Consider the following 27995-nt stretch of genomic DNA (forward strand, 5'->3'; position numbering starts at 1 on the left):
TTGGTGGCTCTGAGCTTTCGGATTCAGCAAGAGGCTGAGTTGCTATGGAAACACGAAGGATAGATAGGACATGTAAAGGTAAGGCATACCATGTAAGTAAGTTATAAAAGGCAGGGGCAGGGGTGAGAGAAAGGAAAGAGAGGAGGTCTAATGAAGGAAGAGCGAGAATGACACTGAATCCTTATGGCAGATGTGTATTACCTGAAAAGGCTGCAAAAACTGTGTTGTGCTGCTGCAGTTTTCCGACCTGTCTCCACAGGGAGAGTTAAGCTGCTAGATGCAGGCCCCTCCAGGTGGCAGGGAAGCCAGCCTGCACTGCATGGTTCCTGCAGCAAGCTACGGCTCCAAAGGTCGCTACTGATATTTTTTCATCTTGAAGAGTTTTGAAGCTCTGAATCCAATTTCAGAGACAACTGCAGCATTTTTGCCTACTTTCGGCCCAAACAGCAACCTAGGTTCACATGTTGCTAGCTCATTAAGTACTGGAATTTCTGGGAGGCCCTCTAGAGAAGCACACCATTGCTAGCTTTTGCCCAACTATAGAAGACAAAGGAGCAAGGACTAATGAGAACCCACCCTCCTGATACACGGTTCTTTCTCACCTCCATGCACTAGGGCCAGGGTACAGGCAGAGAAGAGGAAAAATATCTAACGGCCCAACAAGATGTGAGCACCCTTGAGAAATGAGGCAGTTTTGAGAGAGGCCAACAGACTGAAAGCCCCTTGGGAATGCTGCTAAGCACTCCGCTCCCAAGAGCAAAGGCAGATTGTACAAGCAGTGAATACAAGGATTACCAGGACAGAAGGACAAAATAATATCTCTACTTCTGAACATCATGGGAAGAATGCAGCATGAGACACACAAGCTATGAGGGGTTTCTCTACTATTCTAGGTGACATCTTTAAAAACAAAAGAATTGTCACTGTCATGTCTTCATGACCGTGCAGAGAACTACAGCTACAGAGAGGGGTAAGGCTGGAGAGTGGCCCTGCAGAAAGAGATCTGGGGGTCTGGGTTGATGGCAAGTTGGATATGAGTCAACAGTATGCAGCGAAAAGGGCCAACCATGTCCTGGAGTGCATCAAGCACAGCATAGCTAGCCAGTCAAGGGGGGGTGACTATCCCACTTAGACCGCACTGTGGCCCCACCTGCAGTACTGTGTGCAGTTTTGAGCAGCTCAATATAAGGACATCAAACTATTAGAGTGTGTCCAGAGGAGAGTGACCAGTATGGTGAAAGGTCTCAAGGGTGAGACTCACAAGGAACAGCTGAGGTCACTTGTTCAGCTTGGAGAAGAGAAGGCTGAGGGGTGACCTCATCGCGGTCTACAACTTCCTCAAGGTGGGCAGCAGAGGCAGAGGTGTTGATCTCCTCTCTCTGGTGACCAGCAATAGGGCATGAGAAAATGGAATGAAGCTGTGTCAGGGCAAGTTCAGACTGCACATTAGGAAAAGGTGCTTTACCGAGAGGATGGTCGGTCACTGGAACAGGCTCCACAGGGAAGCGATCATGGCACCAAGCCTGTCAGAGTTCAAGGAGCATCTGGACAATGCTCTTAGTCACATGATTTAGTTTTAGGTAGCCCTGCCAGGAGCAGGGAGTTGGACTCGATGAACCTTATGGGTCCCTTTCAACTCAAGATATTCTATGATTCTATGATTTCTTTTTCCTCCCATGGTGATGTCAGTGCTGCTGGTGTGAGGGGAGAACAGAATAGACCCTCATGCAGTTTGCAGCCTAAATCTGATTATGCAGATTTAAAAAAATGATGAAGCATAATATAAAGAAATGAGTTTTCTTCCACAGCTCCAGAAGGCGTTTTAGTAACAGGCTTAGGGAAGCACAAGCCATTCCCTGCTATCACTTGAGTTTCTTCCACTCTATTTAGCGGAGAAACTAAACTCCTTATTTGCTGTGCTAAGTAGATTTCAGGAAATTTAGCTTCACACCACCAAAGCTGTGCATATCCCATAAGACAATCTCAACAACGGAACACAAACGGGTCAAAAATCTTAATGGCAAAGGCCAGTGACAACAACCAGCTTTCACATGGGCAGGGTTTCACTTGGTATCTTTCTCTTGATCTCTCTCCTTCCATGATTCCAGCATACCTGAGAGCTGTCTGTGGCTTTTATCTGTCCTGGAGATCAAACTTATGCTTATCTGTAGCTCCTCTACCTGAAGATTCAGTTCTCACTCGGGGGGGTGGGGGGGAACAGGGGGAGAAGATACTGAAAAGAAGGAAAACACCCAAGGATGTTAAGCAGACTGCACCACACTCAGTGAGGAGATGCATGCAGAGCAAAGGGGAAAAAAAAAGACAAGAGCCTCTTCTACCGTACTCACTCTCTGCTAAACGGGAGGTGGGTGCATCAGTACTTGCTAAAGAAAGAGAAAGGAAGGTGAGGAAGGTGAGGAGGAGAGTTGATTCCTGTTAAAAACTGCCAAAAGACAGAGAATTAAAAAACAAATTGGTCAGATTGTCAGATCAAGCCTCTCTGGACACAGAGTGCAAACAAAGTGTGTGCACTCTGCCAGACCTGCATTTTGGATCCTCTGTGAGTTCTTTCTTTAAACCAACTTTCTCACAACACAGGATCACTGAACACACATCACTCTTCACCAATGTTCCCAGGAGTTCAAACCAATACCATTTAAGGCCAGCAGAGATGCTGGCCAGCACTGTGTGTATGGCCGCAAAACACAGGATACCTGACCACTGTTTTGGTGAAGGCCATTGCTAACTATCCGTATTGCCAGCTTAGGACCTAGTGGAATTTGGAGATTATTTTAGTGTTGGTTCGTTGGTTTTTTGTGTGTTTTTTGTTTGTTTGGTTTTTTTTGTTTTTTTTTTTTTTTTTGACATTAAGGTATCTTGATATCAAAACCAAACACACACTCTTGTGGTTTAACATACATTTGGGTCCCACGTGGACAACAGCAAGAAACTGCCCACAAGGTCTGTGTGCAGCCTTTGTCTCCAGTTTTATAAGGAAAAGGAAATGCAGGCAAACAGCAAATTGTTGGGATGAAAATACAAACCCAGGTCAAGCTGGACAGATATCCTCCCAACCCCACAATTCTCAACTGTGCTAATCGGTGCTAATCATCACTAATTACTTGGGCCTTCATGTGCCTTTAAGATAGAAAGAAACTACTATTTGCTTACTGAGGAAAAATTTTAAAAATCAAAATAACTACGGATGTGATCTTCAAATCACACCAGACTAGGGGACACCCAACTTTTTCCTTATTTTGACTTTGCCCACAAATGGGTAATATTGTGTGACTGCAATTCTAGCACAGATGAAAGAAGGCATTTCTGTTGTGCCAACAATCTCTTCACCATTGCTGCAACCCAGTTCATGATCTGAGATGGGCTTTGAGAACCCCGGACAGCAGACAAAGAATTAGAGAACCAAATGCTCTGAAGCATCACAGCTGCAAGTCATAAATGTGCTTAAAAGAGCATCACCAGAATTTAATTTGTAAGTGAAAACACTGTTATAGCCCACAAAGAAAGGAAAAAAAGAAATGGAACTTATTCCTACAAGGGAGCAGAGTTAGGGACTACAGACTGTTTGATAGCCAATTGCCACCCAAAAAAAAAAAAAAAAAAAAAAAAAAAAAAAAAAGAGGGTGGCAAAAATGCTACTACAAGCATGATGTAATGTTCTTCAAAGCCACATACCTGTCCCCAAGTGATGAACATAAGTCTTGGCAGACAGCTCTGTCAATGTGGCTGAAACAAAGCTTTTAATGTTCTTTTTCCTCTCTTCTTAATTGGATCTCTTCTCTTTTCCTGCGGTACTGATCTGCACAGAGACTGCATAACTAAGCCCTTATCCCCCTTGTGTATCATGACTACGTCCACTTCAGAAGGGCCTACCATAATTTGGCTAATAGTTATAAGAAGCTAATTGTGGTTAGTATTATAAGGGATATATTACTTCTACTGAAATTAATAGGCTCCAAGCAATTTTAGGCAGTGGACTGCACATACGTTTTGGAAACATGTCTCCCAGTTGGGTCTTTGTAACTACTGCAATTTGCAGTTCTGTCTATCCATATGTCCATTCATTCATCCACCTCGACTACCAATCCATTCATCCTGCTAGTGGTCCAGTAAGTCCAGGCTTTCATATGATACAATCTTTAAGGAAAAATAGCACAAGCATGATTCACATCCTCTAATGAGGGTAAAAAAAAAAAGAAAAAAAAAGAAAAAAAAGGTTTTTTCCTTTTTTTAGTTCAGCTTCAGAAATCTCAGAGAATGCAACAGCAGCTTCATAAAGCTTGCCCATGCAATCTTGCGAATAACAACAGTTCACCACAAGGACACATACTTTAATAAACAGAATAATGCTCACTTAGATAAAGAGGTTTCTTTTAGCTACCATTGATTTGAAAGGCACAAAGCTATGGAGCATACAATGTTTCACTGAACCCAACTGATAATTAAACATATCCATCAAATCTCTCTAACTCATTTTGAATAGGGAAGGGAAAGCATGCATTTTCTTATTTAGTATGAGGTTTATTATTATATTTATTTGAGTATACAGTCTACACAAGTGCTGGAAGACTGTCCAAAGACTACTAATGACAAAAAGTATTAGTGAAAAGACGCAAAAAATACGATTTTTTTTTCTTGAAGTTTTAGCTTTCAACATTGTGGAGAAATTGAAAATTCTGAAGTTTTTCATTGGCTCTTAATTGGTCTAAACCAAATCTGCAACTCTCTCCTGTTTTTTCTTCCTGAATTATCTAAATTTTATTAAAATTTGAAAATTTTTAATTGATTAATCAATTCATAAACATTTAGCCTTCCACTACTCCACTCTTGTAATCAACAAGCCAACTATTATTATTATTATTAGACAATCACTAAGTTAAATATTTGAATTTCATGCTTTACAAGAAAGACAAAGATGTTAACCTCTTATTTTGTTCTAAAAAGAGCAGTATTACGCATAGTAGGATGGCTATTCTAATGTCAGTCTTGTTAGGAAATGGACAGTACCAGTTACTTCATTTCTAAAGACCCTGAGAGCAAAAGGGTACTAGATTAAAAATTGATGTTATATATGTTAGAGGAACACTCTAGGAACATAAAAAGAGAGTGAAAGAAACACAGAGAGGCACTTACGTGAGTGAGGGATGCCTGAAGTTTTTCCATGGATGGAACACAGACAAAAAAAAAAAAAAAAAAAAGACAGAGATAGGTAAAAAAAAAAAGTAGAAGAGATGATAAGAGGAGATAGAGAACACGGAGCTGGAAAAATCAAAATACCACCAGCTGTCTCAAGTCCAACCCTAGGGATTGGGGTAGGTTACAGGAGTTATCACAACAGAATGAACATTAATTGCGAGGGCTGGCTTACTGTACAGGGCCTGGGATTTCCCAGCAACAAGGCATGTGTACTCTCCCATACCACTCAGCAATTCTGGTGAGGCAGAAGCTGGCAGACAAAATCAAGACCATGCACAGCTCACAGGGCCTCAGAGCATGCACATACATGGGCTAGGAATATTGCTAGCTCTGAATTCAGGAGAAGGTCCTGCATAGTGGTTTCAGAAGAGCTATGAAATAGGTACACAAGTACAGGTGTGATGGTGGGAAGAAGAATAAGCTGTAGATCTAAATGCAAGGGGAATGGGAAAGAAGAACGCCAGGGGTTGTGGGTGGTTGAATACAGATCCTAATACTTAGATGAGGCTGTGTACAGGGATAAGAAACCACCTCTCCCCTGCCTCCTTTTATCACATCTCTCCTACCCACTCTACTTCCCCCCCCGCCTTGTTTCTCTCCTTCCCGACTTGAATACCTCTCTGGTTTTTAATTCTTGCCTCTTGTTCCTGGTTGAAACAGGAGGGCAAGTGTTACACCACAGCAGAGCACCCTGCCGTTGGAGTGGAAGATTACTCAAGTAAAGCAGACAAGAGGCTGTGGAAATCACGTTACAATGCTGCACGGCCATCTTAAAGCAGTGATTTGCAGAAAACATAAATCATCCTCCTCCCACAGTTCATGGCTAGTCCTATGCTGAACCTCTTAATTTCTGATTTGAAAAAAAACCCTGCCTTGCAACAATGACACTACATTCTCCATCACCAATAACCTTCTCAACTCACTGCTTTTTCTTATCAAAGCTCTCCATTGCATAGCCCCTTCTCTTTGACAATACCAAGTTTGTACTCGTAACTCAGGGCACAAACTAGTGCAAAGAAAGTAGTTCCTCTGCCTCCTACCTTCAAAGATTTTAAATTAGTAATGAAATTCCCTATAACCAAAAAGCACAACAAAAACAAATGGTGCAGCAAGGTCTGCAGGAGAAGAAGGTGTCATCCATGCATGGCAGAGATTCCCCGGAAAGATGCAAGGAAAGAGAACCAGAGAAGCAGAGGGAAGTCTTGGTTTTACTTACGAACTGGCTGTGTCTTGAAGTCGGATGGCAGGCTAATCTCACCCACGCCCTTGCCATTGACCGCAGATAGTCTCACAGTGTAGGCTGTTTCAGGTTTCAGGCCAGTGATAGTGATCATGCCTTCCGCATTTGCTGTCACAGAAACAAGGGAGGAAAAGTAAAGAAAGGCTCAGGCTTTAAGTTGACAATAAATACCATATTTCTATCGTATATTTTTGCCACGCTCACCCCATGCAACAGAGCTCTCTTCTGGGCCCAGCCTCACATAAACAGTGCAGACAAAGAGGAAGGTCAGAGTACCACCTCTGTGTCAGCCATCTAATTAGAGGTGTATTGCCACAGCCTCTCTAGAGGGGATGTAGTGGAGTTCGTGGTAGACACCAGAGGGCATCAGCCTTCGGCCTGTGCAAAGGAGCTCCCTGAATAATGCTCTTCAGGACCACAGCCCCACTGTGGGCCTCTGACTGTAGTAGACATACCACCTGGAACTGCTCATCTGTTGGGCTGCGTGATCCAACTGAAAGCAAAGCCCTTAGCAGGATAGAAACCCATCTTTCTCCTTCAGCAGTCTACAAGGAGGTCAGACACAATGTAAGAGATGGAAAGAACCTGCTGTGGGGTCATTGTGATATGAAGAAAGAAATAAGCTCTATTTTTCCTGCACAGACACAAAGGGAGAAATGAGAAAAATAAACCTGACTCTAGCTATGATCACATCACTCCAGTGAGGACCTAAAAGAATTTAAGTTCCAGCCAGGATTGGCAGTGGAAGATTCAGCTCTGAAATAGAACTCCTCTCTTCATAGACCTCTCAGATCAAAATTCCTTTGGTTTACTGGACTTAAGGATACATTTTAAGCAGTGTGTATTCCTATAGGTTGCTATAACCAGACAGGGTGCAATGGGAGTTAGACTTTCTTCTGGAATAGGAGTGTTTATCTTCCAAGAGGAACTGAAGGGTAACTAAAGGGGCTGACAGACAAGGTTTGAAAAGCCTTCCGTAGGAAGCGCACAGTCACTCCCCAGTCAGCAAGTGAAACCTCATTCGACACCAGACACAGGGTTCTGCACCTTATTCAGGCAGGACAGTACAAACAAGGAAGGGATACAACACAGTGCTACAACACACACTTTGTAGGTGGAGAAGGCTGGTGCCCTGTCACACACATAGAGCTATCAGCACAAAGGTGCCCTCATTTCCAACTGAAAATTCAAGGTCTTGCTTCAAAGCAAATGTTTAAGAACTTGTCTGGGGCCTTAATATAGGATTTGAAATTGCAAAGCTATGGAAGCCTCCACTCTGACTTTCCCCTAGAAGAAAGAAAGTCTTTTGGGATGCAGGTGGGGGAGGTAACATCTTGTTTTATCATCCTACCTTCTTTTGCATCATACAACCTTGAATGCCATTCTCCCTCACCCAGTGCCCTCCACTCTGCCTTGTATTTGAGGATGGGCACCCCGCCGGTAGCTTCAGGCTCATCAAACTCCACTTGGGCAGTACTGGAATAGGGCTCCACTCTGTCAATGGAAGGAGAGGACGGAGTATCTGGAGGAGGAAGGGAAAACAACCAGTGATACAGAAGAGAGCGGGGAAACAAGCTCTGGTGCAAAGAAAACAGAAAACTGGGAACATCAAACACACCCTTGTCGTGGCTTCACAAAGGACAGGAGATGGGTAGGCCTGAGGCTCCCTTCAGGAGCAGAAGGCCGTTAAGAGTGCTTTTAAGAATGCTTATTAGACAGTGCAGAGACCTTCATCTTGTCTCTCCTCTAAGAGGCTAGAGACACTTACAGTACCTTCTTCAAAACAGGCCAACCAGAGCAGAGCAGCAGAAGCATCCTGGATGCTATTCTGTCCCTAAAGACTCTTCCATAGGGCATTCCAATACATAGCTTTACCATTCCCAAATCTGTCTCTATGGCATCCCTGAGAGGACACCAGAGGCCCTTCCAGTCTCCCATGCAGTCAGACCCTGGGCCTCTTTTGCTTGGTACACAGCGCTCTGAGGCCTCTATTTTGCACTACTGGTACTATTTAGGGATATTCTGAGAAGCACATGTGCACGCATATGCACATAAGCAATTGCTGTCAGAAATCAAAGATCATAGCTTTGTCAAAGTGTACTGGAAGCTCAGAAAAGAATGAGACCCTTCAAAAACAAGCAAACAGAGATACTGAGGATCTTATCTACCACCCAACCTAATGCAAAAATCTACGAACAGCCTGAAAGTAGAAGCTGGCTCTCCCAGCTCTACCCCACCAACACAAACTAGAAAAGAACGTCCACTCTGTCACCTCAGCTCAAGGGCTGCATATGCATTTCCTTCTCTCCCTGCCTGGGATGCTTACCTGCCTGGACAAGAATGAACTCTGAGGACTCCTGGCCAATGCGGTTCACAGCAGTGCAGTTATAGTTCCCAAAGTCATTTTCAGAGTCTGGTGTCACCTGTGGAAGGAATGAAAGCTCATGCTCAGATCAGAAAAACCTTTACACTCTGAATGCACTCTGCATTTTGCTGGGGAGAAAAGCCACAACAAAGTACATGTGCTAACATTCTGAGGACTGTCCACAGAGGAGAGAACTGTAGTAGGCAGAAAGTCAAAGGCAAGGAGGAGGTGGTGTCTTCTATTACCTGATTTTTTTTTTAGCATTTATGTGCCAGAAACACCACACAACTTCTTGTCTACCAACAGGGTGCTCTGACAAAAGACTTAACTCCTTCAACATCAGCAACATAAATTACTTGATAGCACTGAGCCTTCCTGTCTGCATATGCCTTCTCCCCTCCTTGCTTTTCCTCACCTCCAGGTAGCTTGCTGATGGAGTGTTGTAGATCTTGATGTTGCTGTAGTTTGAGCTGGGAAGCAGCTGTCCGTCCCGAAACCAGGAGATGACAGCAGTAGGGTAAGCAAATACCTCACAGGTGATGTTCACTTGATTCCCTTCCCAGGTATAGACAGCCACAGGGCCCTGAAGCTTTGGGGCATCTGAAAGACAGACACATTTGTGAAGGTCACTTGAGCCAGAAAATCTCCTGAAGTAGCCCAGTCAGCTTCACTTTAAGGATCCCTTGGCTGGGGTCAAGTTTATTGTGGGGAAGGGAATCTAATATAGAAAACAAGAAGTGTCTTCTCATCTTGGGGGGACAGGCAGTGTCTTTCGCTGAAGGACATAAGGAGAAAACCTACTCAGTCCCAAAGGCTGCTCCTAAGGCAGTGTGGGAGGAGACACAGACAGTATGCTATGCATCTATGCAAGTGCATACCAGGAAGTTCTAGGGAAGAACTCTGATGCACCCAACAAATGGGACTGCAGCAGATTCATGGCCCATAATCTTCCCAAGGCGCAGGCAGTACACCAGCTGGAGACAGCTAGGGCAAACATTTGCATGTATGCACACAGCAACATGTCTCCAACAAAATTATATCAAACTGAGTTGCTTCCCATGCCCTCTACCTAAACAACACACCTTTCCCTAGCCATGGGTGCCTCAGTCTCATCACAGAAAAAGGAAATCAAAACAGTACCCTTCTAAACACATGAACACCCTCCCTGCCCCATCCTCCACTTCTTACACTGCACTTCAAGGTACATGGCTTGGGAGTCCTGCCCGATGGTGTTGCTGGCTGTGCATACATATTCTCCGGCATCTGTGTACTGAATTTCTTTGAGAGTCAGGGACGATACTCGGGCATGGCTACGTACTACAATGCGTCCGTCCAAGGTCTGGCAGGAAAGGAAAAGAGAGTTAGAGGCTGAGCTCTGAGCCTGTGGTATGGGCTAAAGGGATGGGAATAAATGCAAGTCTACCTCACACCAACCCTGCAGTGCTCAGTACTTCAAAAGTGATCACCTGAGGCCAAGTGAAATCGTGGGCAAAGGGGCATTTCCAAAACAACAAGAAGATTCCTTGTTGCACAGGGCCAACTGCAGTGATGCAAAGCACTCAGGGGAAGGGAAAAAGTGAAATGAAGGACCAAAGTATCAGATGCTACTACATGTCTGCAGACAGCTGGATAACATCAAGCTTCTTCCCAGAATGAGAATTGTCCATCTCTGGTCAGGTCTTATGGTTAGAGATCCAGGTCTGGTCGAAAATTTTTGCCACCATGTCTTTGTAGAAAACCTCTCCAACAGCTACTGTGTTTCTGCTCAGAGAATTCAGGCCTTCCTCTTCTCTGACTGATACTTGTTTTATTTTAATGTCCTTGAAATGGCATTACTAAGAAGAGATCCACACCCTAGAGCTGAATCAGGCAAAGTGAAAGCTCAGAACTTTCACATGGCACTGAAGAGAGCAAAGTACAGTGTGAACAGGGCAAGAAAAGTATGTTACCCTTCTAGAGACACCCCTGCTTCGAGGTCTTGTGATGCTCCAAGAAAATTCTAGAGCAATCTGCATTGACTATACACCAGTTTAGAAATTGCTCCCACGTGCAAGAAAGTGTGGGGATGTCAATGACAGAGACAAAGAATGTAAAATCCATGCTACCATCTCCTCAAAGGGACTGCAGACACCCAGCAATCCCATCCTACATCGTTTTGTGGTTCCCCCCCGCCCCTCCAATTTGTGACCAAAGCTCAAGTGCTCTCTTAATACATGAAGCGCATAAGGCCATGGACTCCTTCCTCCACCTTGGTGCTTGTACTTCAGCTCGGAAGCTTTAAAGCACCAACTCTCATGTAGTTTCCAAAGTGGCCCAAGCACGAGTGAACAAATTAGGTACCCTCATGGCTATGCTTGCTGCTGCAGCCTGCCACACTTAATACAATTAATGTTCCAAGAGCATTAATTTTCTTGGAAGATACAGGACAAGTACTTGAGAAAAGTAAAAACCCTGAGGATATTAGGCAGCCAAATGTACTGAGATGTAGCAGAAAATACATCTCTGGTATCTCAAGTGGTCAGATCCTCTGGGTCTGAAGCCTCTTTCTGTTCTGAGCTACTGGTCTCAATCTGAGACTGATGAAGTTTCTACAAGCAAATGTGATTACCTCTGTTCATTCTGAATATTAGTTAATTTGAGCTAGTCAAATTTTATTTGCACAAAAACAGTATCCTTTGATGACACAATTATATGCATTTTTCTTCTCTCTACCCTGCATGCAGGTCTACTGCAATCCCTGACCAATGCCACAAGCTACAAACTCCACTCCCTCTCCTGTGCTTAGTCCCTTGTGTTGATGGGAACAGTTCTTTATTTCATGTACACATGGTGTTGTGTGTACCATTTCCTAGAATGGGGGAATGATCCCTTAACAGGACATTAATCCATTGTGGTATCTTACACAACCAAATTCTACTTTTATTTTTCTTCTCGGGCTGACTATATTGTTATCCTTTTGTCAGAATTGTGATTTGACTCAAAAACCAAGCTCACTTCTAAAACTATTGCAGTAGGATCCATCAATATCAAGACTCCAGATCTGCAGAGACTCCCAGCTTCTTTTGAGCTGGGTGAATATTCTAAATACTCGTCTCTATGACCCCATTGGCAGGCAAAAGTATAAACACAACAAAGTACCAACACATGATCATTACAGCAAAGGTAATTTTACATCCAGTGTCACCTGCCTTTTCCCCTCTTTGTCAAGATCTAATACATACAAAAGAGTGGTAGGCAGTCATGGTAAAACAGTAACTTTACAAGTAATGCAACCGATTCTGAAGACGAAGCTCTGTCTCTTAACGCAAAAGGCACAACTAAAGAAAAAAAAAAAAGATCAGGAAAAATGCTCCAAAGAAAAATGTCTACCCAAGAAAATATGCTACTAGTTTTCTTTATTCATATTTGAGACCATCAGATACTAGCAATTCCTGGCTATTAGAGACACAGGATAGGTAGAAACTTGTGAGACAGATGTAGATAGTTGTAATATTTGATTTCAAGGATTTTGGATAACAAAATGCTTCACAGTAATGGGGAGACAACCTGAGGGTCACTCATGCCACAGCAACTGCCACTCTACAGAAAAGGGTATGATGGTTCTCTATATCATCGATTACTACAACTTATCCTGAGATACATGCAGGTGCTCTCCAAATTCTGACAATGCCATGTGGCACATACTCACTATGTACAAAGCTGGCCTATACTTCAGTACCAAAGGGGAAAAGCAGAGACAAGTAGGAACTGCATTTACCCCCTTTTCCCTCCATCTTTTGGATTTTTCAGTCCTGTCACAAACAAGTATCCATGACTGAATTTCACACGGTCATGTCTTCCCACCCACTTTCCACATGGTGGACATCATTACAAAACAGCAATAGGAAATCCTGACCACAGCTACAAATTCCAGTGAAGGAAGATGAGCGGTCTCTCCTAGCACTGCACTAACCAGAACTCATCTGCAGCTCTTAGTATTTGTAACGTTGCACTAATTCCCATTTACCAGAAAGGCATCACCGGTTTGTGGTGTAACTGAGGTGGAATTTGCTTGTAACTCAGTTTTTTAGCATCTGTTGGTGGTAATGTGTGCATAGGGGGTTGGTAGCATATGCTGCTAATAAGACTTTCCACAATTCTCCAGTATATGCAGGACCAGAATGGTAAACTGAGACATTACAGACTGTGCATAGTGACTAGAGCTGACTGTGGTTTAGAAGAAGCATCAGCCAACTACACCTGTCCTCCAAAGCAAGGAGAGCAAGTTTTAACAACCATATATGCTGCTATGACTGAAGGTCATAGAGACTTCCTTACTTTCAACTAGCTAATGCATTAGTAAGAGTGAAACACTTAATGCCAAGTATTCACTCAGCTTCCTAAGAACTGAACTCCTTGCTGCTGGAACACACTGCTACAAGACCCCATGCTAGCTATTTTAAAGATAGGTCTATTCAAGCTGAAACAATAAGCTTGAACAACATTCTCACAGAACCCCATTTAGGTATTTTAAGACACAGACAGAGGAAGAAATGTAGAGACAGCAAGCTTAACAGTATTAATTAAGCTTATATTAATACAAAGCTTGAGACAGAGAGCACAGTGAAAACACGGCGGGGGGGGGATGGAGACAATTGTAATAGGAATTAACATGAGGCCTGAAGAGCTGCAGCTACTCAAATTCCAAATTCTTCAACACAAACTAGTCTGAATATCCAATGCCTTCACTTGCCACAGTTCATCTATTCCAACAGATCATTCTGAAGTAAGAATGGGCAGTATCTTCCAAGTCCCATATGAAACAAAGGTGGATGACGCTTAAGTTAGAACTTCACTTTGTTTAGGCCACACCAGTCTCTATAGTTTAAGACGGCTTAAAAATAAAAAACCATTCAGGATACCCAGAGCCTCCACAAAGTTGATCCTAAAAATACAAATACAAGTCACCCAGTTCTGATAACTAATTTTGTTCTCTACCTGAACCCTATTATTTGCTTGGAAACATACTTTCTGGTCCATTTTGAAGCAAGAATGCTACAAATCAGGTGCATGTAAAGGCGGGTTATTGTTATTATTATTAAAATACGGCACTCAATGTGAAATAAAACAGCAACAAACCACATTTGCACAAAACTGAATCACTGCATTATCCCACACCCCCTCACTAACCCTTGAAAACCAAAGACAAATAATAATTTATGAATTTGGAGATTTTCTGAAGAAATATAACTTATGAAAGATTTATCTGCATTGATTTTGAAACGGAACATGATGCAGTTGTCCTTTAAGAGAAGGTCAAATGTAAGAAGTACCATGAGCAAACAGATGAGTTGGCTGGAGCAGAAGAGGCTATCTTTGGAAAAAAAATTACGTTCCCAGAATACGTGCTGTTGCTAATTCTTAAACCTCTAGAAGAGAGATATGATTCACACTGGTAGTGTAGAAGAAAATGGTGAAAGCAATATTTGTCAGATTTTACATTCACTTTTATTTTTGTGGGTTTGTTTTTTTTTTTTTAAGTGACAAGAATTACTCACTCCCAACACAGCTAGTTTGCTCATCCAAAAATGCATTACTACATGCCAAGCAATTTCTAACTCTATAAGCTGTTTCTTTTATGTATTATTTAATTTGTTGGTATTATTAATACTGGTTTAGTTGGCGTGTTTACTGGGCTAGAGATAATGTTAATCTGTAATGCTTAAAAAAACCAAAACCAAAAAACTAAGAAGTTTGCTAAAGGTCTGGTAATCTTATACCTCTTGTTTCTCGGGCCGGGTCCACGAAGCCTGGAGAGAACAGATATAAAACACAACAACAACAGAAAAAAAGCAATAAAAGTTTATCAAAGGTTGCTTTTAGGTATCATAGTGTATGCAGCACATAGCGTTCTGTGCACATGCAGGCTCCAAGCTGTATCTCTCAAGTGTGTGGGGTGATCACAATTTTAATTTCCCAATATAAACTCAATTTAGATTTGCATTCAAAATTTAATATCCTATAAATTGGTCTTAAAATGATTAAGCAAAGGCTAATGATACCTAAAGACTGCTTCTGGTTTTACATATTAAGTGACTATTTCCTTTGTCATAGCTCACCATTTCTAGAAACCTGTTCTCAGCATACTGGGGAAGTGATTCTGATGACCTAGGTCACTAAACAGCAAAGATAGTTACAGAACTGGTTTTCTAACACTGGTTTGTTAGCCACCTGCACACACCGATTAACATTAATACTCATATTGTTCATGTGATCATGCATTTGTATACATTTTTACATGCATACTGTGCCAGGAGTAGGAGATTTTGAGCTATAGAGCACTGAAACAGTATGACTGCCCTGGAGGGGAGATAGCAGGGCAGAACCTTGCACCTCCAGTTGATAATGTCCAGCTCATTATGCTTAGGGATGTGTGCACCAAATCCTGACTAGGCTTAGGACAACCAAACAGGCATCAGTGAAACATGCACAAGCCTTACCAATTAATATACATTTCCCATTCAGAGAAAGCCACCAACAGCGCGGACCATATGTCATTGTGGTTCAGAAAGATCAAAGTTGCTGGGTTCTGTTTTTCCCCCTGTGATTTATCTTTCAAATGTTTTTCTCCTGGTCTTTACTTCAATTGCAACTTGATCCATTTCAGTTCAGGGGTCAAAAATCACCTGCTAATATCACAGCCATGATGGCATTATTGAATATGAGGCACAAGCATTGCTGATGTGTGGATAGAACAGCATACACAAGAGTGACATTACAGAAATGGAGATGAAAGCTTAGGAAATGTGAATTAAAAAAACCCCATAGTATTATTTCCACAGTGCTTCTAGGGAACATTGTGAGACTTAAGTATTAATATATGGTACAGCCAGCCTCATTTTAGGAAGTCCTGGATAAAAGCAAGTTATTTGCCTGTAACTAGAGGCCTGAGGTGAAGCCACTTGAAGAGAACCTCACCAACACCTGCATGGGCTAGGACACTCCCATCAGGTGATGATTTCTCTGTGTATATATATCCTGTTGTACACAAGTTCCTAGAAAGCTGAACAGGCAACCATAATAATTCAGCATAATCCCTTTTTGATGTACCGGTCATTCTCTGTACCTGAGCAAGCCTGGCTAGCCAGGGAACTGCCTTGCTTACACCCATGCAAGTCCCCTTCCAATCCTATTCACTGAGTCTCTATGGTGTCAGCACAGAGGGATTAAAAAAAGTAACGGGGAGGGAGGGCAGGGAGAGATCTTTTTATTATCCTTTGGTGTTCAGTACCTGTCAACCTAAGGGAAGATGAAGGAGGAAAAAAACCCTGTTCCCACACTCCTAGAATTTGCTGTTTCGTTGTAATGGCACTCATGGGTATGGGAAAGAAGGGCAGAACCACATTCTCCATCCTGGAGAATTTCATACTAAGTCTTCCTCACCAACACAAAGAGATAAAAAAGCTCTACTCAGCACCGTGCAGGAGACAAAGGGGGAAATCAAAAGCTGCAGGGAACCTAGCACCTTCCCTTTGGAAGCAAGTTGTTAAATGGGAGCATCTTCAGTTACAAGGGAGCTCCTGGAAACTGCGAACACAGTATACTTCCCGAATCATTAAATCCAAAATATTCCCATGTACATCTCATGAGATATGAAGTAAAACACAAATTTAAGACAGGGAATTGTATTCAAGATATATTGTCCATTTAAAAAGGAAAAAAACCTCAGGAAATTAGTTAAATTTTGAAATGATAGATCTGCTGCATCAGATCTAGAAGCACTTTGCTGAAGGTACTGCAACAATGCTCATTTGCATCAGCAGAGTATTTGGCTCTGCGCTATTTCACTCAATCTTGTATTTCTTTTTACTCTTTAATTACTTCGCTGCTAAATTTTAACCTAGTGTGAACTGTACAAGGGAATGAGTTCCTCTCATCTTCTGGTTATTGTGCCCTAGCATGCTGCTGCAACAGTGGCAGCCCAATGCCTATGTGCCAGCAAAGGGGCACTCCTTACCTTGCTGGAATTCAATCAAGTTGTTTTCATCTAAAGATTTCTAAATTTTTAACAACTAATCTATTTGCTTTAACTGCCAACAACATAGTTGATAGAGGCTACTGGTCAGCAACAGTAACACAGAAAATAAGTGGAAGGATGCATTGGACTGTTTTCAGGGTAGCACAATGCAGCAATGTAATTCACCTGTCAGAGGGGTGAGCAAAAAGCCATCTATTACTCAGACAAGAAGACACCTACTAAAGGGGCCTCTCAAATTCTGATCCATTCAGAAGTCAGATTTCTGCATTTTCCTACTTTAGGAACAGGGAACCTTGTGGGACAGCCTTTGTGGAAAAGGTCCAATAACACTATACAGGTTAAATTGTAATTAGGATAAAGAAGGAAGAATATCAGAGCTGATCTCTTCCTCTGTTCTTTGATTCCTTTATTCCAGTGAGAAAATGTTCACTTTATTTTTGACTTGCCATAGAAAAAATGTAATGTGGTGCAGGTCTGGATAGCTAGCATGGGGGGCCAGACAGTAGTAATGAGTGAGACCCTATGCCACAGATATACCTATTGCCAGCTCTGGCAAGATGTTAAAAGGCCTGCATAAAAGCATCACCTGTTACCTCTCCCGCTCGACATGTACTGAGCTATACTGCTTGATAAGAAACTCGGGACTGCCTCCGCAACTGTTTCATGAAAGTGTGTGTAAAAGTAGTTAGCGATTGCCTCATCCAAAAATCTGACAGGAAATAACACTCATGTCTAAAACTGCAGAACTTGTATACACCAATGCACAACTGATCGAAACTACATTTACTGAATCACAGTTAGTATTCTGCTAGAGCAATAGAAGAAACAGGTCTCTTAAAAGGACATGAAATATACTGAAGGTGATGAGGAATATGGCATACTGGCTTGATCAGCTTTATATCTGGTATCGTTCAGAGAGAAAGCATTCCTCCTCCCTACAAAGGCACAGCAATAAATACCTGAGGAAAAATAAAGCCAAACCATTTCAAATCATCATGTTGATGACTATCCAGGCCTGTTAGCTCTTGCTATGTTCTGCAGTAGTGATAGACAGGAATCTCAGACAGACAGGGCAAAAGTTTTGCCTAAATAGCATGTTCCTACATTCACAGCCAAAGTAAACCACATATAAGCAAATTTTTAATTTTTTTTGTTTTTCTTTTTAATTTTACTTGCACTCTCTGCAGGGCAGAAGAATGCAAGCTGCCAACTTAGTACTAAGAGGAACCTGCAACCATGCCAGTATCTGGAAGTTTGGTGTGCTCATCAGTTTGCGTATATAGTTGCCAATCATCTGATTTTGCTAGAGCACAGCCACAACTACTTACCTTTGCAGACCATCGTCAAAGCAAAAGATTGTTTGTCCAAGGAGTGCCATGTTATGTAGGCATAGCCATAGAAAGGAGAATCTGTTGCTGTGCATGCTAGGATATCAGCAGGTCTCTCACAGGATTGTGGGAATGTTGGAATAGTTGTGACATTGTCAACCTAAGTGTTTGGGCTATAGCACCTCCCGCCCCTTGTCCACACGTCAGACTGTCTCTGTTCTTGGGCAAAGACTGAGGGGGGGGAAAAAACCTGTAATCCAGAGATGGTTTTTTGTTTCTTTGGGGTTTTGGGTAGGTTTTTATGAAGTACCAAATGTTCATGGGAGTTAAGGCACCTCTAGACCTTTAAGAATCTGGACTGAAGTATGATTACAAAAGTAAACAACATGTAGCAAGAGATGCATCCAAGTGTCTAAAGCATATTTAAAAGTAGGGCTCGATACATTTAAAACCAGTATTTTGTCCCACAAAGACCATTCATTTCCCTCTGCTATCCTAGAGAGTGAAGTGGATAGTAAATTGAATATATGCATTTGGTTGTACATGTGATAGAATGCTTATCAGAGCTATTTTGACCTGAGGATTTTCTGGACATCTATACTGTTCACCTAAACTTACAGCACAAGATAGAGAATGCAAAAACCAAACCAAAACACACACACAAAAAAATTCTGCCTAGAAAGCGCATGGTATAGGATTTAAAAAAAAAAAAAAAACAAAACCAACTTTGCCCTGAAAGTTTGAATCAGTACATGAGACAGATCTAGTCTCATGTACTGATTCTACTACATGGTAGTACCTCAAACCTTTGATTTTCCACCCCATCTGTGTAAGAAACTATCAGAGTATTAACATTTTCCTTGATACTGATCACCAACTTAACAGCATCAAACAGGATATATATGAGAGTCTCAAAAATGGTTAGCAGTTTTGCCGCTGAGATCTTGTTAGTTTAATTGGGCTGGACAGATGGGACTCTGCAGACAGGCTCTCCTACCAACTTCTACTTGATTTAGTGTTATTTCAGTTTTTATATTCTCCCTGTCAAAGCCCTCTTCCATGGCTGTCATCCAAACTCTAATGCTAGAAGCACTAGAGCACTTAGCTCCTCCTACCGCCCTCCTAGACAGAGATAATACTATGAATAACCTTATCCTGTCAAAACAGGTGCCCCAGTCATGCTGTAGTGACAGCCCAAGCTAACAGCTTTTGAAAGCAATGGAAATCTCTCTCCAACCATTGCAGGGATTTACACTAGCCCTTGAATCCAAAAGATGTTAAGGAAGAATGAAGGATGGAAAACTTTGGCACCCCGATTAATAAGTTACACATTAACAACATGGTGAAGAGGCTGACATCATGAAGGCAATTAAAAAAGATCATTTAGGAGGCTATAGTGCAGAATGGCAGTGGATGACTGACAATGGATACCTCTGTCGCTTTAAGACTTTCACAGTCTATCAACTTCTGACATTGAATCAGAACCCCTGGTATGCCCAAGTTAGCTGAGCCTTGAAGAATCCTGTTATCAGAAGATTATTATAAAGCAACAACTCCTTACTCCAACTTTTGTCTAGGCTTTCTTTGTCTCTAAACTGCCTCCTGATCACCTTATGCAACTACTGTGAAATACCTACAGTAATACAGCACATTCCAATCTTGTCTAGTTAAGGGAAACTGTGGCCAATAAAAAAACCCAGCACTCTTTTTTAAAAGAAAAACTGCTAATTATTTTTGCCTTTTAAGAACAAAATGGAATTGATGTGATCAACAAAACAGGTGAACACAAAGGCAGCCAGGCTTTTGTGCTTCAGGTACATGCAGTATTAGAATACAATACAGAAGGGCATGAAGAAATTAACAGGCTCATTTTGGTCCACTGCATCTTTGAGAGATACTACCCCGTGCCTCTCCACCTGCCACCCTCTCAGATCATATCATCATCATGACAACAGCACAGACAACTCTGGAATCAGGGTTCTCATTCCCACCTCTCAGCTTGGAAACAGAAGGGAAAAACCCGTTCACAAACTTCCTGCATCTGTAGGTCCCTTTGGAAACTCCTCTGAAAAGGGTCCAGGGCCTACTGCTTTTCAAATTAATTCAATTCAGAGTGATATCAGCAGGATTTAAAAAGCATAGCCTCAGTTGTTATAAACTGAGATGGCTCTTTGTTCAAAAGGACACCTATGGCATTACTTCAGCTGTGGAGCTAATCCTTTGGCAGACAGTCTGTGCAGGACCGCACGTGTTCTCATTACAGAGAGGGGAATCACCATGATTTCCATGTGCATCTGCGTGCGACTATAATGCATTCCAGATCAGCAGAGGCAGGCAGATACAAGCTGCACTGATCCCAGCAAATGAGACCATGGTTTTGGGAAGGGTTATACCTTCTCTTCACTGCTGATGTTCCGGGTAGAAGTTCTCCAAGTGATGGAAGGGATTGGGTCCCCAGATGCCTCACAGGTCAGTGTAATCTGATCCTCCAGCTCCATGGCTGTTTTATTCTCCACATAGGTGATTTTGGGTTTTGCTGAAAAGAAAAAGCAACCTTCATTCAGTTGGTGCTCAGAATGAAGATTGCCTGTCAACAGCAGTGTTTGAAACAAGCAACATAGGGGAAAAAAGGCTTTTGAATTGGCAGAAGTTTACTGCCATATGGGGAAGGGGGCAGAGTGACATTTGAGAAGAGGATAGCTCCTTGCAGAACTAGAAGACCTTTTCTACACATGCGTACAGCTGCGGCTTCCAAGAAAGGAATAGAAGAGGGTATATCTGAAGTAGCACCCATTTAAGTGTACAAATGATCAGTCCTTGATAATCAGCTAAAGTCTTCCACCTCACTGTCTACTTTCTCTGCCCTACATTAGCCTTTTGATAAGCAGCTTTCTCAAGTGGCTGCAGAGGGATGGGACAGGGAGAATTATATTCCTTAACACCCCCAGATTCATGGAAGGTAGGAAAGCTGCTGATTTATTCCTGCAAGTTTGAAGTCATTCACACAGTGGTGGGGTGGAGTGCATCTCCCTGTCCAGGTTATAGCAAGTCCCACTGAAGTGCTAAAGCCCTTTTAATGGCAGCTTTGGCTGGATTAGGATTCAGCTCTCTGGGCCTGGAAGATAGATATTTCAAATAGCATATGAATCTCACACCACTCCCTACACAGGGGTGAATTTTTTATCAAGAGAAGCAGCAGAATGGCGTTGGCTTCTGTTCAAGACACTTACACAGAATCTGTTTTGCCTTAGCATGATAGCAGAGATGCACAGCATTACTTGGGAAAGAAGCAGCTCTGGATAAGCCACATCAGGCATTAACTGGGATAAGAAGGTTGCTTCCAGCTTGCACTACTGAGCTACCAATAGCCAGCTGGATTGGAAAGGAGGGACAGCAAGAGCATGTTTACCAAAGACTTTGAGATGAATGGTGGCATCCTGCTCGCCAGCCTTGTTCTCAGCAATGCAGATGTATTCTGATTCGTCACTCTTATCCACCTTCTTGATGATGAGCTCAGACCCATCGTAGTTAAAACTGTATTTCTCTTCATCATCAGCCTGTTCTATTGGCTCTCCATCCCTGCAGAGCACAAAGCACACTGGCTATGTTGGGGAGGAGAAGCAATCAAAGGCTATTTTTTTTAGGCTTGTTGTTAATGCTGGAACTGCATTACTACACTGAAACTCTTCAGGTTGAGAAGGACCACCACCTTTCCCTTTCCCTATAGGCTACAAAGCTTACATTTTGATCTATTCCTAATCCCTCCTGCCTTAGGTGTCTTAGCAGCTGAACCTTGCACCTCCTGACACGCATCATAGCCCATACACAAGACAATAAAGGTGGCTTCTGTCCTTGCATATCAAAGCAGTATTACAAGTTGTGATCAGCTTTTTCTACATTACAACTTGTCCTCATAAGCTTCAAAGGCTACACTATTACAAGAACAGTATACCTGAAGTCTGTATCAATGCCTGGCAGTGAAATTTAGACTCAATGAAGAGAAAGACTTTAGATGCAGATCTCCTGGCATGACAAATGTAAGTTTCAGCAACCACTTTTGCCTAAGTTTCCCCACCAGTGCAACAGATGATAATAAACTGACCCATGGGACAGGTCTGGTCAACATGAAGCTTCATCGCTATTTGCAGTTTGACAGAGGATGCAATGGGACAGTGAAAAACTGCTATTTTAACTGCAATTCTTGTTTTTCCAGGAAGCTGTGCTGGTTTTGGCTGGGATATGGTGAATTTTCTTCATAGGAGCTCATATGGTACTGTGTTTCAGGTTTGTGACCAAACCAGTATTGATAACACGATGTTTTAGCTATTGCTGAACAGTATACACACAATGTCAAAGGGTTTTCTGTTTCTCACACTGCCACTGCCAGCAAGTAGGCTGGGGGTGCACAAGAAGTTGGAAGGGGATCCAGCTGGGACAGCTGACCTGGCTAAACACCTGCCTAACAACACAAAGCAGTGAATGAACTCCGTATTTTACTTTGTTTGCTCCCACCGCTTTTGTTTTATCTATTAAACTGTTTTTATCTCAACCAGCAAAGTTTTTAATTTTACCCTTCCGATTCTCTTCCCCACCCCACTTGGGGAGCATGTAGCGAGTGGCTGTGTGGTGCTTAGCTGCCTACTGGGATTAACCCAAAACAGAAGCTAACTGCAATTCCATTAAGAGGCCATTCTTTGTCTTTTGAGAAAAACAAATTAATCTTATTCCAGTTAAAAAGTTGCTTTCCCTCCAGCCTGTTTTTCCAGGCCTTGGTGAAAACGTCTATGCTCACACACAATCAGGACATTGCACACAGCATCTTACTTTGTCCATGTCATGGCTGGCTCAGGAAAGCCATCAGCATCACATGCTAAGGTGACAGACTGGCTGAGGTTGGCAGTGGCATTCACAGTGCTCTGCCTGGCACGCACAGAAGGCGGTACTAGAAGAGAAAGAATCCACATTCAAGTTAGAAAGGAGAGAAGATGTGAGCAAGAGTGGGCCCTGGAAGGCTCACTGTAAATCTCTGCAATACACACAGATGTCACTAGTTATTCAAATCCTTACGCCATCACCGACACGTTTCAATCAACAGGTTTGATGCGTGAGCTCTTCAAAGCAATCAGCACAGGGAAAAAAGGGCAGGGGTGGGAATACACACAGAAAATCAGTACTGTGGACAAAACACTTTAGAGTCCCAACAAAATCAATACTTCACTAAGTCATAAGACACTTAAGGTTTCCCCTGACATGATAATTTCCTGTAATATGATAATTTCCTGTAAACGTATGGTACACTGTCAGCTAATTTTATGGACATTTTTATTTGACACAACAGAGAAAGATTAGTAAGCTGATGGCAAATTGTGAGTATGAATCTAAAGTAACATTTCCATCAGCAGCTGGGAGTGCAGGTGCTACATACCCTGTGCCTGTACTAGCCTTCCTCTAAGCTGCTCACCATTTACGATGACCTGAATATCTTTGAAGTTGATCTCCCCACGAGCCAAGATCCGGCCCTCACAGCGGTATGTCCCTTCATCTGTTTTCTTGATTCCCCGGATCTGCAGGTAGTTGTTGGACAGGACTATAAATCGAACTAGAAAACACAAAAGGAAGGTTCATCCAAGGATCCTCAGGAAAGCTCACTGCAGGTAACCGGTTATTCCCCTCTGCTTGCCCTTTCTGGGTTGACACAAGGCTTACTGTAATAACATTTCCCTTCCCATCATTAGAAGGAGATGCTGCAGTAACTGGACATTGCCAAGAAAGAAACCAGATGTGGGTAGCAGGCAAACTGCTCTGGTGCTATATATAGTAAGTACACACAGAGAGATAAACAGATAAATATATGCACATAAACACATTTACATTTAATTAGCATCAGACAACAAGCAATTTGAAACTTGCCCCATAGTGGCAGAGTTCAAGCCTTTACCACAGTTCCCTTGTGCCTGCAACAAGCAGACATGGGAAACTCAGCTGAGGCACGAATGCTCAGGGCTCTGGAGTCCCCTCTGCCCGTAAAATGCCCCTCTGGGCATGACAGTCTGCAGCATTTTGAAATAAAGGGAAAGGTTCTTACAAGGAGCTTTTAGCCCCTTTTCCTTAGGAAGACTGGAGGGTGTCACAACATGCAGCTTTTCTATTTGATGGCATTTCTTTTATCTGAAAATTTTTTCTAGCATTCCTTGGCCTATTACGGTGTCAAAGCCTGATGGCCATTTCTGGGGTAATATTATTGTCCTGCCATTACCAAACCACAGCACCTTGAATAACTAAATTCACATCCTAAGACCTAGTGTTTTCTCTTGCCTTGTGATCACCACCATTTTGTTCTCCTGAACCCCTTGTATAAGCCTGATTTGAGTCCTGAATGGATAAGCACCAAGACACATCTTGTGCCTTACCATCTTTTTTTAGGATAACATCCCTGCCTTTGTGCTTCCAGATGATGGTAGGAGGCAGTGAGCTGACCACATCACACACGATCACAGCATCATCCCCTTCCTTGAATTCCTGAGGAGTGGGAGCATTCTTGAACATCAGCTTTTCTGTAAACAATGGAAGGACAAAGTCATTGCAGCTTTCTCAGCACACCTCAAGCTGTGCTCCTGACTCAGGCTTGACGAAACCAAAGAAACCCAGAGAATGTATTCTCTAGAAATCCTTCCTGAGGGGAGGATAAAGGAGTGCCTGACTCAACGCATTGCACTGCAACACAGCAACCCCATTTTCCAGCCCTGCCTCCCAGGCATATCAGTGGGCCAAATCTATACTCTACCTAGCTCACCGATTTGTCCACACTGCAAAGAGAAAACGTGAACTTGGAACTGTTCAGCTTCCTATCTGGAGGAGCTGCTATCATGGCTCTGCTGGACAACATGCTGATAGCTTATCATAACCCTTTTGAATGTGTTATCCTCTTTACTGAAAAACAAGTCTTATGTCATAGCATGTCTATCATCCACAAAAGCTGCTCTCTCCACGTACTCCTCCTAGGCACTTATGATGTGCTAGAATCTTCTCCTTCTACCCCCGGCTCTCCTGTCTTTCAGGAGAATTTAAGCAGTAGACATGGTATGCTGGTAACGCCCTGACGAGTCAAGGTCCTGGGTTCTCACTTTCCCTCAAAACCAAGAAAGGAGATGGCTGCATATTCTTAACATCCCCTTTCTTTTCACCCTCCTCCTTCCCCTTGAAAAATAGCCTTTTCTAGGAAGATAAAATGGTGCCTCCCTAATCTTGCCTCATACATGTGCGCGGAAGACCAGAAAATAGCCTCAGAGACGCTCTCTTACGGAAAATTTTCACATTGACGGTGGCCTCGGAGTCTCCCTCCTCCACGCTACTGACAACACATTTATAGATGCCAGCATCATCAATGTTGGCGTTGTAGATGGTGAGGGTAGAGGAGAAGTCATCATTTCGCACCACTGAGATGCGCTGTTGGTTCGGCGTCAGCTTCTCACCATTAGGGGAAAACCAGGAAATGTCTTTGTATTTGGCATCCCCTGCCACTAGGGACAATAAAAGAAAACAGAGCAAACTGAAATGAGTTCCCAAGAAATCTGCACAGAGGAAATTAAATACAACCAGTAGCACTATGCAGAAGACTGACCCAGGGGAAGGGCTTCTGGTACCTGAGAAGCAAGCAAAGAAAATTCTCTCTCACAGCACTGTGAATGGTCAGCTGCTGTCCTGCAAAAATGATATTAGGTTGGTTTTATAATCTAAAGGGGTACACTCATTTTAGCCCAGAATGGCCTTCTGTGCATCCTGGGATCCCATGTCCCAGTCCCTCCACTACGCAGATCAGCCTGAGAAATAAACACCTCTTCTTGCTTCAGCTTATTTTTAATAATATAAAAATATTGTATTTTCAATACCTGTATTTGCAGGTTGGGCTACTTCGCATACCAAAATGGTGACATTGCTGTAGCAGCAGTTGTGGCACTGATCAGCTTAAACCTCCTGCTGCATCCAGTGCAAATCAGAATTGTTATTAAGTGGTTCCAGGCTGTCTTTTTCTTGCAGCTCACATCTCTGCATTCCTCAGTGTGACTTTGTTATTTGGGACAAACTCCTATTATTGGAGGGGCTTTAATTAATCCCACAGTTTTCTGAATGCAAGTATCACAACAGTACTTGCTCAGAGTATACTTTTGTTTTTAAAACATTATCAAATTACTCTGCAGTTAAGCACTCCTGGATCACATAACCTCATTATTTCTCCCAGTCAGTATGCTCCTGAGGAAGTGTGGTTCTCTGATTGCATTTTGCTCCCAGACCTCACTACAGCACCTATGTGCTCTGTGTCTTGCTTCAGGATGCTATCATGTCAGTGCTCCAGCATACGAATTCCTCCCATTAGAAACCAGGCCAACTGCTTTCATGAGAACCTCTGAAGAGGACACATGGATGCTAATTTGGAACACACTATAAAATTGCAGGACCCGCTTTTGGGGCACATGGATTGCATCAGCACTGCACCACGTGCAGGAGAACAGCCTGGGACAGTTGATGGCCTGAACAAATATTAAATTGTGTCACAAGAAATGGAGGTTTTCAGCAGCATTAAAATCCTTAGTTGCAGAGGTAACAACTCTCAAGTCACCTAGCACTCCCATTACTGATGTTAGCAGTTGATTAGAGAAATAATTTGGAAAAACAACAGGCTTAATTCTAAATTCAAAAGACCAAAGAGCTGTGGAATGATCAAGGTGCCATTGTTGTGGCTATTGCTCGAGCTTAGAAACAACACTTCAGTACCTGTTTTTTCATTTTAAAATCTGTTTGCTGGATCTGCTTTCTGTTGCAAGCTCTCAAGGGAGAATGCATTTACTGTTTCCAGTAAACAGCACGCGTTGCCTTTGCTACTCAGTCTTATAAACCATAAGGGCATGTGAGAAAGAAGGAGCAAGAGATCTTTCAGCTAGATCTGGCACTGGAGCTTTTATCCCAGAGTGAATACACTGACTGACCTTCATAGCAAACCATGGAGACAAGTCATGCCATAAGCTCTCACTTACCTTGACATAAGAAGAACTTAGATTCTCCAACACTGATCTCCCCCTGGCTTGGAACAATGTCCACTTGTAGCGAGGCTGGAAAAGAAATGAGCACACAGAAGATGGGTAGACAACAGGAGTGGTCTTCAGCAAAAAAGCTTTGCCAGCCTTCCAATCCTTGTGGTTCCTTTACTCATCCAATGGAAGAGCATAGTGTGGAGTGCTCTTGGCTTTTAAGTGTCGCTTTTTATCAGTATTTATCTGAATGTACAGTGCCATGGGCCCCTGAGGACCCAAAAGAAGCTGCTAACATTCAGAGTTGTTTCCAGCCCTTTATAAAACCATATTAAAGGATACAGAAAGGGCTGATTTATGTTCAAATCTCTACCACACTACAGTACCAAGGAGTGTGCTTGGTGTGCACACCAGAATATCAAGCAGTCTGTAAGGATGCCTCAGGATTCAAACTGGAACTGGCTCAAAGGCCTATCCTGGCAGCAAATACAAACTATCTTTGCTTTGGAGACTTCTTGTTGCTCTGTGAGATACTATAGTCACACAAGCGCCAGTTACCAAACCATCACAAATGCAGAGTGGGAGTCACTAGCATACTCTAGGTCCTTGATTTTCCTTGATCTCCTACTCTGATCTTCCAGTCAGAAAACTAGTCCAAACAACCAGCAAATCAGAGATGTTTATGGCAGACAGAGCGTACCTGGATTAGGAAGGAAATTTCCTCCAGTACATACTGACAAGGACTATTGACAGTTTGTGATTTCTGCCTTCACAGTACTGGCTGAGACTTGCTTCCAAGTTCATC

At 42.7% G+C, this 27995-nt stretch overlaps 1 protein-coding gene across 1 annotated transcript; it reads right to left on the minus strand.

Annotated features, from left to right (window-relative positions):
• Positions 1–27994, minus strand: NCAM1 (neural cell adhesion molecule 1; the record flags this gene model as incomplete). Its single annotated transcript, XM_010283212.1, has 16 exons — positions 27925–27994; positions 27197–27271; positions 25466–25684; positions 24575–24718; positions 23626–23763; positions 22989–23106; positions 21574–21743; positions 20558–20700; positions 10008–10158; positions 9235–9419; positions 8781–8877; positions 7806–7976; positions 6431–6562; positions 5152–5166; positions 2349–2384; positions 1–42 (listed from the first exon to the last, which is right to left on the minus strand). Coding segments are annotated over exons 1-16 (1906 nt in total), but the record flags the coding sequence as incomplete, so codon positions are not given.
• Position 27995: the final 1 nt, after the last annotated feature.

The sequence above is a fragment of the Phaethon lepturus genome, unplaced genomic scaffold (genome assembly GCF_000687285.1).
Source record: "Phaethon lepturus isolate BGI_N335 unplaced genomic scaffold, ASM68728v1 scaffold6913, whole genome shotgun sequence".
Taxonomy (NCBI): Eukaryota; Metazoa; Chordata; class Aves; order Phaethontiformes; family Phaethontidae; genus Phaethon; species Phaethon lepturus.